The sequence below is a fragment of the Pleuronectes platessa genome, chromosome 14 (assembly GCF_947347685.1).
Source record: "Pleuronectes platessa chromosome 14, fPlePla1.1, whole genome shotgun sequence".
In the NCBI taxonomy this organism is placed as follows: Eukaryota; Metazoa; Chordata; class Actinopteri; order Pleuronectiformes; family Pleuronectidae; genus Pleuronectes; species Pleuronectes platessa.
In genome coordinates this window covers 10,169,781-10,182,759 of record NC_070639.1, presented here as the reverse complement: position 1 = coordinate 10,182,759, position 12,979 = coordinate 10,169,781, and the positions used below count along the sequence as shown (strand labels likewise).

At 41.3% G+C, this 12,979-nt stretch overlaps 1 protein-coding gene across 1 annotated transcript in view; it reads left to right on the top strand.

Moving 5' to 3' along the window:
• myo16 (myosin XVI) overlaps nucleotides 1-12,979 on the top strand; it is a 79,595-nt gene that overhangs the window by 18,677 nt on the left and 47,939 nt on the right. The window contains exons 5-11 of the mRNA XM_053439400.1: nucleotides 2,847-2,955; nucleotides 4,986-5,110; nucleotides 5,292-5,417; nucleotides 8,536-8,611; nucleotides 10,508-10,658; nucleotides 10,760-10,910; nucleotides 11,084-11,194. Of these exons, the coding sequence (XP_053295375.1) occupies nucleotides 2,847-2,955; nucleotides 4,986-5,110; nucleotides 5,292-5,417; nucleotides 8,536-8,611; nucleotides 10,508-10,658; nucleotides 10,760-10,910; nucleotides 11,084-11,194 (849 nt within the window). The remainder of the gene's footprint in view (nucleotides 1-2,846; nucleotides 2,956-4,985; nucleotides 5,111-5,291; nucleotides 5,418-8,535; nucleotides 8,612-10,507; nucleotides 10,659-10,759; nucleotides 10,911-11,083; nucleotides 11,195-12,979) is intronic.

The window sequence follows — 12,979 nt, the reverse complement described above, 5'->3', positions numbered from 1 at the left end:
ACTGCAAGAAATAAAAGACAAAAAAAAATAGTCTGGTAATAACCATTCATTACCAAACGCCATTTATAGTATCGTAATCAATATAAAACTTGTATAAACACAAACAGGCATAAAACTTATTTAGAAAAAACAACCATCAAATAGTACACACTTCCATATAGAAAAGGAAATGCAAGTATTGTTAACAGACTACTGATTTTTGTGTTGATGCACATGTTACAGAATTGCACTTTATCTGTTGAAACGATATGAATACATTGTCCTGTATCAGTATCTGTCAAATCGTTTGTGCAACAAAAATTTTGGGTAATTTTGATCCTTCACACACATGCGATTGCAGAAAGTTAAATGATCTGAGATATAATAGATCCAAAGGAGAATTGATCTTTGAAAAACGTGTGTGGGGACTCTATGTGTTGGGTACATGTCCACTGTGCCATGACGGTGTCCAGCTCAGCACTAACTGCCTCTGGGAGTGCTCTCCGCACACAGCTTGTTGTTTTTATTGATTCTGTGGCAGTCACTGCATACAACAATTGCCATTATGATCCACAGGCAGCATGGTGTTAACAGATTTCCATCTCTGGGACGTCCACAGTGGATCCATCATATTTTGGCGGGGAGTGCGTCTGGGTCAGAAGTCAACTTGTTAACCCCCTTGTATCCTGCATGGCTGGTAGCCGGCACTAACTCGTTTATATCTGTCAACCCTTATCATGTGAACTCACACTCATGATTTATGTCTCCTGATCAATTGCCTACACATCATATCATGCTTACCTCGGCGTAATACATGCGTGTCTGTTGGTGGTGGAGCTTTGTGTGGCACACAAGGAACTCTTGATTTAATTATTTCTGTAGTCACAGTTTTCTGTTATTGTCAGAGTGTATTTAACAAGGCTCAGGAGAGCAAGCATAACATTTCTACATTTATTTAGCACATTTTCACAGTGGATTGTTATGTTCAACAATGTCACTGGAGGATAATGACATCTGTTTCTATCAGGCTGTCACAAAATTACATCCCAGGGTGGAATGCAAAATTAGACTGTATTCATAGTTCAGAATTCTCGAGGCACTAAATACGTTTTGAGTTTTGTCCAGCTGGTTATTGTGCAGCCGCGAGTGACATTGGTCAGTGGTGAGAGTGACAGAGCAGTATGTATGTTTCAGTCAGCTGATAACTTTATCCATCCAGACTCCTATTGACTTTTACTGGACCTTGAAGTGAATCCTCTGGGTTGGCACACATCTATCCCACGACACACACGCACGCACAAAAGCTCTCACATTAGCAGATGCACCCTGAGAGGAGCCTTCAGGTTTATGAGGTGATCTGATTCGGGGGTGAAGCACAAATCAAAAGTGCTTAAATGGTGGTTCAAATTTGGCAGGAGTTGTATAGAGAGGATTCAAGGTTGGAGTGTGTGTGTGTGTGTCTGTGTGTGTGTGTGGTGATAGGCAGAGGCGGTATAATTTTATGCTGTCTCTCTCCGACTCACTCATCACCTCTCCTCTTGCTCCTCAAGCCGTGCTCCACATTGCGATAAGGTCTCCAGTTTTCTCATGAATATTCACAAAGCAGCTGCAGATAGTTGTTAATGTTAATTAATTCTCTTTGCTAACCCCCAATAAACCCTTGTAAGTGAGGGAAATCGGCTCTAGACGACGCAGATGGTCGCACAATGAAACTGCAAACCTCAACAGAAAAGATTCCCTGATAACTCAAATTGACAGCATTGTAGGCTGCCTTCATCACGCCGTAATTGCTTGGCATTTCTTGGCTGTAAAATATTTCCTCTGAATATGTACAAAACACATAGCGGAAGTGAAAAACAAAATCCAGTTGCCTAGTCCACTGCATCAAACACTGTAAGGTTGTTTGAGGTTATTTGTGGCTCAGTGTCCTTCTGGTGTTGCTGATTGGTTTTTCGAGCACTGAGGTTAACCACTTTCGTGTTGATCCCTCAACTGGCTCCCTCCTGGCATTTTAACCCATTTTCCTTCCATTTCTCCACTTTCCGTACCCCTTCGCTCTCCGGCTGCCTAAGGACACGGCCATAAATCTCTTTTCCGCACTGCAACTGGGTCGTTGGAATTCTATTAGCTGTAAATATTCAATAAGGATCCTCAATCAGAGTCTTCTGTCCCTGTTATCAGACTTGGTCCAGCTTCGATCGTTACCCCGGCTTGTTTTTTATGGTTTAGTCAAACAAAAAGATGCGATTTACAGCTGGATGCTGACAATTGCCCCTTTAAAGGATGTAGGTTACTTTTATTGCCTGATGATAAAAATGAGAAGGACAGGATAAAGTCCACATCAGTAACTAAAGGAAGATTTTGCAGGGCTTGTACACATTTCTGCTCTACGGCTAAAGCTCTGTTAGAAATAATAACTGCAGTAGCAGTTTGTTTCCCCACAGAGAAGCAATCAATCATAACCATTGTGACCAATGACTGTTCTGTAGTCAGAGTAACAGTCATTAAAGGACCCCGAGGCAAGGTCCCCCCATGTTATCTCATGCTTTAGCAGGGTCCTTGCTGAGTAAACACACATTTATCTTGTCACATGCACACATGCGGTCCCCCCCACCCCCAATGATCCCAGGTAATGGTAACCAACGCCCTTGCTCTTCACTGCCTCCCCTGACGTTATTTAATGAGTTCTTTATTTCAATGTATTGTCTGTTAATGTCTTCTTGTATCTGCTCAGAGATGCGTCTCTGGAAAGCCAAGATAATTGTTTCTACTTTATCATTTATTCAAGTCTGATGAATGGGCCCGGCTAAAACTCGCGTTTGCGTTTCTCTTCTCTTCTTCTTTTTTTTCCGCCCTGCGTCTGGAAGACCGGAGTGAATGTTATGCTGCAGGACGTCAACGGAAACATTCCTCTGGACTACGCCTCCGAGGGAACAGAGAGCAGCTACATCCTCAGAAAACACCTGGAGGAAAATGGTAGAGTTCACCACACATCTTATTAAAAGAGAAATATTTACCATGAGCTCTTTTTAAGTGGATCTCTGCCAAGTTTACATGTCAAAGTCCGGTTACAGGTCATAATAATCTTTATCTCGGTATCACTCCAGTATCAGTTGGTTTGTTTTGAAGACAAAACATTTGAAACTTGAAAAAGAGAAAAAGAGTTTACCGAACTCCCTCTCATCATCTTAGCTTAAGGCAAATATCCACATTAGCCACTACTAGCATAGACATAAACATACATGCAAGTTCTTTGAAATCAGTGTTTTTATTTCATATTTGCCATAGGAAGAAGAAACATTTAAATACTAATTTCACTATGCTGGTACATTGACATTTTTTTGGCCAATTTCAATGTTATTATGCCCCTATCAGAGACAGTAAAATCAATGCAATGAGTAAAAGTTAATATTTATTGCCTACGCTTAAAAAGTACTGAAAATGTCAATTCTGCAGTTAAAATTAAGGGGTTTCGTGTGTGTGTGTGTAAAAGTGAAGGACACTCACACACCTAATGATGGTGGATTGCAAGCGGGGCAGTCGTCGCCCATTGAGGATGGAGAAGGTCAATGGGGGAGCTGCAAATAACAGAGTTTAAGGCAGAGGAGCGTTGGAGTCACACAGAGACAAAAGTGTTAGAGGCACAGACATAGAATGACAGATGGAGGGCTGGGAAATATGTCAGAGAAATATAGAGAGACAAGCAGAAAGGAGGTAACTGGAATCGTGCTGACAATGTTAGACAGATACAGACAATGATGGAGGGTCCACATCCATCTGTGCTTGGCCACACATGAGGCTTCACAGGATCACATGACAAATGCGAGCCTTTAGAGACAATAACTCATCATAGCTTGGACAATCCTACAAACACACACACACACACACACACACACACACACACACACACACACACACACACACACACACACACACACACACACACAGACACACTCTCTAATGCTAACCACATCATTAGTTTGAGACTTTTCTCTGCTTCGGTATGCCAGTCCCTGTGGTGATATCTATCCTCCTGCATACCTTCAGCTTTCTTGATACCACCCCCCCCCGCGCTGGGCTTTGCCACCATGAAGCACACTCTTACTCACACAGGCCTGCTCAACCTCTGTTGCTATAGCAACTTGGTTGCATGCACTCTATCCCCATAAAATTTGTGTGGTTGTGGGTAAGACATGCTGTCCATGTGTCTCTACATCAGGGAAAGAGGAGCCGAAAGAGAAATAGTTTTTTTTCCCTCTCAGTGCTGTTGCTTGGTGGCTTATATTTCATGTATTACTTGATTCTTACATGTATTGGTGCCTAAGAGAATAACATTCTCATGTCTCAAAAACTCACGAACCTTGAGGCACTTGTGTTAGCAAAGATAAACTTATTGATTAGTTGATACAACCACTCTATTTGGAAAAGTCCCATTAGTTATTGGCCCAGAGCTCATCCCAGTGAAATAAAGATTGATTGATAATCAATTACAGCAACTGAAATCAGGTCCATGGTATTAATGTGACTGTGGAGCAGTGCATAGCTCTTGATTGAGATGCCCTTTTAGATCTCTGTCGGCCCACAAGAAAAGCTACAATGGCCTTTAGAGATTGGGGCTTTGTTCGAGTGTAGGATGACCTTCTGATTTGTATTCAAGTGTCATCGGATCCATGGCTGCGTACCTCACGTGTGTGGCTTTGGTATTTTGCATGATGGTGTTTCCTGTTAAACATCAGTTAGTGCTCTACGGACACTGCACTACTTCTGTAGAATCTAGGGAATCCTTGCTCCTCAATGTAACTTCTTCCAAGTCAACTTGACATGTTTTGTACAGATTAAATGAATGACACGTTAATAGTGCTTTTTAACTTATTTATAGTATATATATATATATATATATATATATATAGTATCATAGTATCACCCACACCTTCTGACTATTCTTTTCTGTGTAACAACTAAGGGCATATTGAAGCATTATCATGCTAACTGGTTTTTTTTCATAGGTGTGGATGTGTCCTCCATGCATACCATGAAGACACAGAGACCCAATACCATGTTGTCTGATGTTAGACAGCTTGTAGCCACAGGCGTTAGCCTCAGCCAGCCCAACAAAGAGGGGGTCACTCTGGTGAGTAAGGTCTTGTGTATTCCTCAGTTGACCTTGTTTGTCTCTCTCGCCTTCTGTCTTCTGTTTGTTCTATTCTCTAGACTCTTTCAGGCCAGATGCAACATATGCATATATCACCAATTAATGATGGGTGCCTGCTTACATTTCCTTCCAAATGTGTGCTTCCTCTCTCTCTCTACAGCTCCACATAGCATGTGCCAGTGGTTACAGAGAGGTGGTGTCTGTGCTGCTGGGGAGTGGAGCGGACCCCCATCCTGCTGACGACAACTTTTGGACCCCTCTTCACCTGGCTGCTAAATATGGACAGGTACATCACAGCTCAGAATGTTTTTAGGATTTAATGATGCATAGTCCCCTCATTTCAACTCATCTAGCTGTATTGATCCAATGTGATTGCAGTCATTAGTTAAATAATGAGAAAATTATTGATGGATTGCTCCTCAGAGCAACTTGCCCCAAGATATCCTGCACACACTCTGATAAACTGCTCTTTTTGGACGTATTGATCTGAAATAGTCAAACTGTTGGCACACACTAGCACTACATATTCATCTGTTACAGCATTTTAGATGAGCAATGTAATGGTCTCTCTTAGAGGGAAGGAGATTGATTTCCAGAAGGGGGGAGGTGTGTTGTTGGAGTGATGGGAGCTGGTGGTTTGGAAGTCGTCCAACTATGAGGGATGGGAAGTGATCACGTTCAGAACTTGCTGACCCAACTGGATATTTAATTACATTTCTGGGCTGTGTGCTTTTCTGCCGAGAGGAGGAATTTATTCATTTGGTATTTAGAGACACTCCTTTGGTTCATTCATCTTTTATGTGTTTAAAAATGATTTATTCCCTTATATTACCTCACAGCCTATCTCTATTTCATTCATACAAATCTGTTCCTTTCTTTATTTTTCCTTACACAATCCCTTCATCCAGTTATTAGTCGATCAGATGATAGTTAATCAGTAGAACAGACAGCACTCCCCTTATAACTTCCTCATGGCGCCTTTCTTGCTTTTCAGACATTGTGCCTATGCAATTACTCTGTATATGACTCTGTGTGACTGTGTGTGTGTTCTTGTGTTTATGTGTGTGAGTGTCTATAAAATGTAAGTGCATTTGACTTAAGAGTGGCAGTTTAGAGGATTGTAGAATCGATTAGGCTTCCCTTGCAGTGCTAAATCACCACAGCCATCAACTCTTTTCTGGTACCAGTGCTTTGCCTCCTGCATACCAACTACTCCATGAGTCCTCCTAACACTCACCTCCTGCCACCCTTCCCGTATAACTACTCTGACAATGACACGTCAGTTACACAGGATATTAGGGGTTCAAGATGTGCACATGTATTCAGCCAAGTAAATCACTTGTACCCTTAATTAAAATGCATTTGCTGCTATGAGGCAGAAGCAAGCTGTTGGCTGGCAACTGGCACACTAGCCGGTACACTAAACCCAAAGACACCTTCTGCAGCGTGGCACACGTACTATGCTGACCCTTTAAGAAGATGTATGACCCTATTACTGCAGCTAATTAAGCTTCCCTGCTTGCTCTCGAGATAAGCTAGACCCCGACTCTCGGCTTCCCTTGTTTGAGTTAGTGGTTTTTAAGATGTGGTCTCCCGAGGAAAGACTTTTTAAATAGTGCTCTGCTGGATTTTCAAACAGAAGTGACCGGGTGTTCAAATTAAACACTTCAGGGATCGGATTAATTCAGTCAATTCAAAGAGTGAAGGTACACATGGAAGCTGTGGCAATAGAGCAACCACAAGATTAGTAAAACAGTAACATATTTTAAAGCACTTTAATTTTAATCCCAGGATTAATTTTCACGTCTGACAAATATTGTTAAAGGAAATTTACTAAAGTTCCTCACAAAATAAATCTACATTAGCTTCAGTTACTTTGGTTAGGTGAGGTCACTTTGAACCCAGCGATCCCTGTGTTATGATGACCTTTTCTTGGTCCCCGCGTAAAGTTGGACTCATTAAATACTTCAGATCGTGTGGTGCTACTGACGTGGTGTCAGTATTTATAGGGTGTGAGTGCAGCTGAAAGGGGGCAGTAGAGATGCTGTAGACTCATGAGTGAACAGCTGTCAGTATGGGTCAGCCAGTCCGCTGAATGTGTGTCAAGTTCCTCCGTCCTGCAAACAATGTCTTATCACTCTGCTGTGGAACAAAGACACTCTGCTACTTCCTGAACTGTTTGAACTGTGACTTAGAGCTCGGATATAAAACAGTATCATTTATTATGACAATATAATTTGTATCAATGGCAATGTAGCTAAAGTCCAATATTTGACGACATCATGCTTATACATTATGTAAGTGAGGAGGTACAACACATTGATCTGTTTGAGATGTTTTGCTGTTCATCAGGTGTCATTCTCTGCTTATAAAGAAAAGTTTAATTGATAAAGATAATTGTGGATATTGACTGATATGAAAATGTTGTCTTGATATAATTTGGGGATTTATTGCCCAGCTCTGTGCCTAATGGTAAAGTACTGATATTTTCTTCGTTGAACTTCCATAAACTACTCAGAGGTTGTATTAAAACAGAAAATAACCTGATTTATAGTCTTTGGAACCTACATTCCCAGCTATGATAATCTGAGATAACGTGAAAATATCCTCCGGAGCTACAGACAACATTTAAGTAGAAGTACTCCCCATAACGAACAAAATTCATTTGAAATTATGCATTCATATTTATTGAGCTGCTGAGATAACTCAACTGAGTCATGCCATCAATCTTACATTATAACAAAAAATGATGTAGAAGACCCTTCAGATATGTCAACCCATCACAGATCAGCACTCACAAATCACGCTGTGCACTACACTTCTTGGATTCAATACAGATGTAAATCTACAGAGGCAGAGTGGGTTGGTGAAAGAGGCGGAGCAAAAAGACGAGAAAATGAAGGAGTAATGAGAGGGAAAGGAGCAAAAGTCAGAATGTAGCCTGTGTGAGACGAGGACAAACTGAGAGAACAATAGAAGACAGGGGTGACAGCCATCACATGTCACCGTGTGCAGAATTGAGACTGGGTGACTACAGGGGTCTTTGACTGTGATGTTTGATGGAAGATGGGCCCATTGTTAAAGGATCTCCTCAGTCTGGGGTAACACTTGTGTAGCCCTTTCATATCTGTTATACACTGTATATGTTATCTGCTTAGTGTGGGCATTCTAGGTCAGGTTGACAGTCTATCTTACATCATATACTGTATCTACACCTGCACTGTAGCAATACACACAGGTTTAACCACCTTAACTCCTCTGACTTTTAAAAGAATGATATTCAAAAAAACATCACAATTCTGCTGTTAACTGTTTTTAGTGTTTGGTTAATAGTGCATTGGAAATGTTTGAATTTTTCTCGGATCTGAAAAAATGGATCTGGGTGTTTCTTCCATCACTTACAGACAAGCATCGTTAGCCAGCTCCTGAGACACGGGGCGAACCCGACTCTGTTGAACTGCAACCAAGACAAGCCCTCAGGTAACACATTTACACATCCACACAAATATACACAGTTGCACACACACACACAAATATTGCAGTCGAAACGAGAAAGGGTGTTTTAGAGATGAGGAAGTAATGAAGCAAAGAAAAATGGATTTTGACTTGAGCTGAGCCTTTGCAAAATGCATTAATAATCACTTTGGTGATATGAAACAAGCTCATAAACTCACACTCATACCCACGCACACAGCGCGCACAGTGAATGAGACTCCCTCATAATCAGTCTCTGATGAGCCTATCTGTGCACATCTGAGTTTATCTCCTAGAAAAAACTAATTTCTTAATGAATGGAAACATTAACTCCTTGCTCTTGCCTGTATACACATTGGGATTTGCTAAATGTGGGTGTTAGCAGGGATCATAAGGGGCTGGTTGGATTCATTTGCTAGTGGGCATAATGGTGTAATGTATTTTCTTTAATAATGAAAGCATATAAGACTAACAGGGGAGGGCTAAATTAAGCTAATTTGCACCAATTCATTTCGCAGGGAGATGTGTGTTTACGGATGTCTGATTAAGAGGTTCCTGTTTTGACTGGTAGACAACAAATATCAGGAAGGACATGAATAAATAATGATATCCAAATAGCAGAAATACATCTGTCATCTGGAAAACGATGGCCGCTTGTGCAGTGATAATGTTTTTATCTCTTTATCTACTTTTGTTTTTTTCTCCCTCTGTAAGACTATCTGTAAAGGTAAATTGAAAGTGGCAGGATTTCCACACATATTTTATTCACTCTGAAGGAATCTGATGCGACTAAAATGTGACTCCAAAGCTTTCAGACATGCACGAAAGTCTAAAAAAATTTTAAATGACAACATTAATGTCAGAGTACATGTTTCTCTGTAAAAGTTTAGTGTTTAGATAAGGCTACAATTCTAAAATTGGAGACTCTAAGTGGACTGCATTTTGAAGAGAAACACTGAAGTACACACGGGACCTTTAAGTGTGAGTTGGCATTTCTATATGTAAGTTTACTGAAAGACAACAATCCACCCTCAGCTTCTCAGAACAATACGTATTCTCTCTGTGGGTGTGTTAGGGTAAGTCAACATATTTTTATTAGATGTAATTAGAATATTGTAGAAGTAGAAACTGTATGCCATGGTCTAATGATCTTGATAAGTAATTTCTCAATTCCCGTCCTCCTATTAATATACATGGACCTAGCAGGGGTGGAAATCCCCTTTGTCTCAAGCCCTAACAAAACCAAGCCACTATAGGTTTCATTGTAATTGTGTGTGAGTAATGAGATGCGTCATAGAGAGCATCCGTCTATACTATCATAGCTGCCTCCCACCAGTTCTCCCGATGTCTTCATCACACTTCTCTGACTGCCTCGCTCCAGCCTAATCAATAGTCCCGTCCAGCATGAAGGCTTAGAAAAGATGCAAGACAAGCCCCTAGAGACTCACAACACCCCCCTTTCCGAATGGAACCACACACCCCTCTCTTTCTGCAGCCACATGACGAAAGAAAGACAAGGCAAGATATGGGGGTCTGGGGGGTTGTCAGTCTCCAGGAAATAAAAAGACAGGATGAAGCCATTCCCCTCCCTGGAGTCCTGTTAAACCTCATTACAGACAGGGAGGATCTTTACCCCCCCCCCCCCCCCCCCTTCCTCTTAAGCACAGATGGATTGATCAACAGTGGGGTCTGCACCAGCACTGGCTCGTCCACACGGATTGCGAGTGCGAGTGTTGACATGGCAGACAAATAGAAAAGACAAATGTTCCTGGTTGTTTCACAGCATAGTATAATGATCTTGTTTTATTAATTGAATCACATTCTATATTCTATATTTCTTGTGCTTTATTTCAAATGAAACCAGTACTCTGATTAGCCTAAACTATGTTTTCCCGTCTCCAGGCATCGCTGCATCAAAGCCTATAGCTGACATGCTTCTGAACGCAGAGGAGAGCTGGCTGCAGAGACTGAAGGACCCCTCCGCTCCTCTACCCCCCACAGACCAACGCTACGATGGGGGATCACACGACCTCACCACACCTGTCAAAAACCTGTGGGTTAACAGTCTATCATTCACAACTTTTCCCCAAACCTTCTTCCTTTCCTTCTACCTGCTGTTTTTTCCGTATCCTTGACTATCCACTTTATATATAGGAACCCCTTGGGTCTCTCTATCTCTAAGCGGGACAGTCTGCTTGAGAAATCTGCCATGTTCAGAGAGGCAGGTGGAACGCTGTGCGGACAGCAGTCCCAGGATAATTGCCTAGATGGCCCCTTTAGCTCTGGAGGCAGCAAACTGGAACAGGTACCTACTTTCTTTCAGCTCCGGCATCCCAATAAACAGTTAGATAACAAGGACATTGATAAGCCAGGCTGGTTATACAAGTAACAAGAAATTTCACGTTTTGTTTACATTTGTGTTTTTGTCAATTTATTATTGCATGTTCGTTTTAAAGTTTGCATTGTATTTTTCTTCAGGTCAAGCTGATGCCTCCGGCCCCTAATGATGACTTGGCCTCACTCAGTGAGCTGACTGACAGCAGCCTGCTCTATGAGATGCAGAAGCGCTTCGGCAATGATCAAATTTATGTAAGGCCCTACAGTCCTTCTCTCCTGTTCTTTTCTCCAGTTCCACTTTTACAACATCTTACACATTTAACAGTTGACCAATTTAAGGATGCAAAGGATTCGAATCGTCCATTTCCCTTGGAAAGGTGTCACCAAACTTTTGATTTGTCACATTTCAGTGTAGTGAGTTGTAGCTCTTCCTCCTGCATGACAATGTGTTTACAGGAATGCAATTATTTAAAGATTCAATATTAATGGTCACATTTTTAAATGATAAAGCCATAGGGCCTTTTGATCAATGTTTATCGTATAAATCAGATTTTAATGATTCCAAGTTAAGACTTCCTCCTAAAAAGTATATTGTGTTTTTTCTTTTTTATCGGGTCAATGTAACTGTGAAATTATTTTCTTGTGCAATGATGCAAATCTGTAAATCTTACCATCCCTAGTCTGCACACCAGGTTTTTTCATGAGCAGACACATGCACTCACACTCAGATACACATACTTAGACTGGTGACAATTGCAAAATCAATACATTTTAGATCACTTTTAAAGATAGATCTATTCCGATATTCAGGAGAAAAATACCTTCAGCTCAAACAATTGGCCATTTTTATATTCCTGGCATATTCTGCTTTCCTTTAAAACTGTGGCCCATCATTTTCCATCGGGACTCAGACTCCATAGAGACTGGAACTAGATCAATATGGAGCTATCCGGTGAGCTCCTTTGTGAACAGGCAGTAATAGACTGTTTTTATGGAAACCCAGATGGGCGACAGACATTCGGGTTAGCCACAGCAGGGGGCACACACAAAGGGAGGACATTAAAAGAAAGAAGAGTGGTGGCTGAAAAAAAAGAAACAACCACGGTTCAGATTAATTCATTTATTTATATAGAAGTAAAGTCCCTTTGGAAGAAGTGCTGAAAAGAAAGAAAAGGACGCCTGATCTGATATAATTCCTTGGTCATGCAGGTGGACAGGACAAAGTAATGCATTATACTCTAGTTCGTTATGTCAAAGATAAAAGTAAACAAAACCAGGTAAACTGATGATGGCCTGACTTTAAGTAACTTCATATCATCCCTTCTTATCGTTCTTGTTTCTATATCTAATGTAGAATATCGTAACAACTTATTAAAAAGGTAAACGAAGCAGATCTGGTAAAGGAAAGAAACGGTGAGTGGACAAAGGCAGTGAACGCTCCATATGTTCCCAGCATGGTGGTCAGGGACGTGCTTTTGATGAGTGATCTGCTGCCTTCTGCCAGGGTAGAGGGACCAGTGCTCCACGAAACCCCCGAGGAGAGCAGCAAGAAACTGGGGATGGATATGAGAGAAGACAGTGATGAAGGCTGGATTACTGACAAGCATGTCATGAGATTAAATGAAAGAGTTAGTCTGGGAAAAAGTGGCTTTCCATTGTACCCAAGTTTACCCAGTTAAATAACAAAATAGTTGGAAAGTTGGGAGTATTTCTGTTTGTGTCTGCAAGCAGAATAATTCATTAACCTTGAGCCAGGGCCTAAGGACAGAGCAGCATGTTACAGAATGTTAGCAACGCCTGCACTTTCCCAAGGGACAGTGTTAGCTTTCAAATAGCCCCCAGGACTATTTGTAAGAAACAGTGTTAGCAGTTTAATGGAAAGGGTCAGAAATTGCGAGTGGGTTATTTTTATATAAAGTGCCTGTAGGTCTGTGTGGGAGGGCAGGTCTGTTGTCTGTTTAGGAAAAAGGTCATTACGGAGGTTATCACTAGGAGTCCCTTCCCGACCTGTATGTAAACCATTCTGAAGGTAATAGA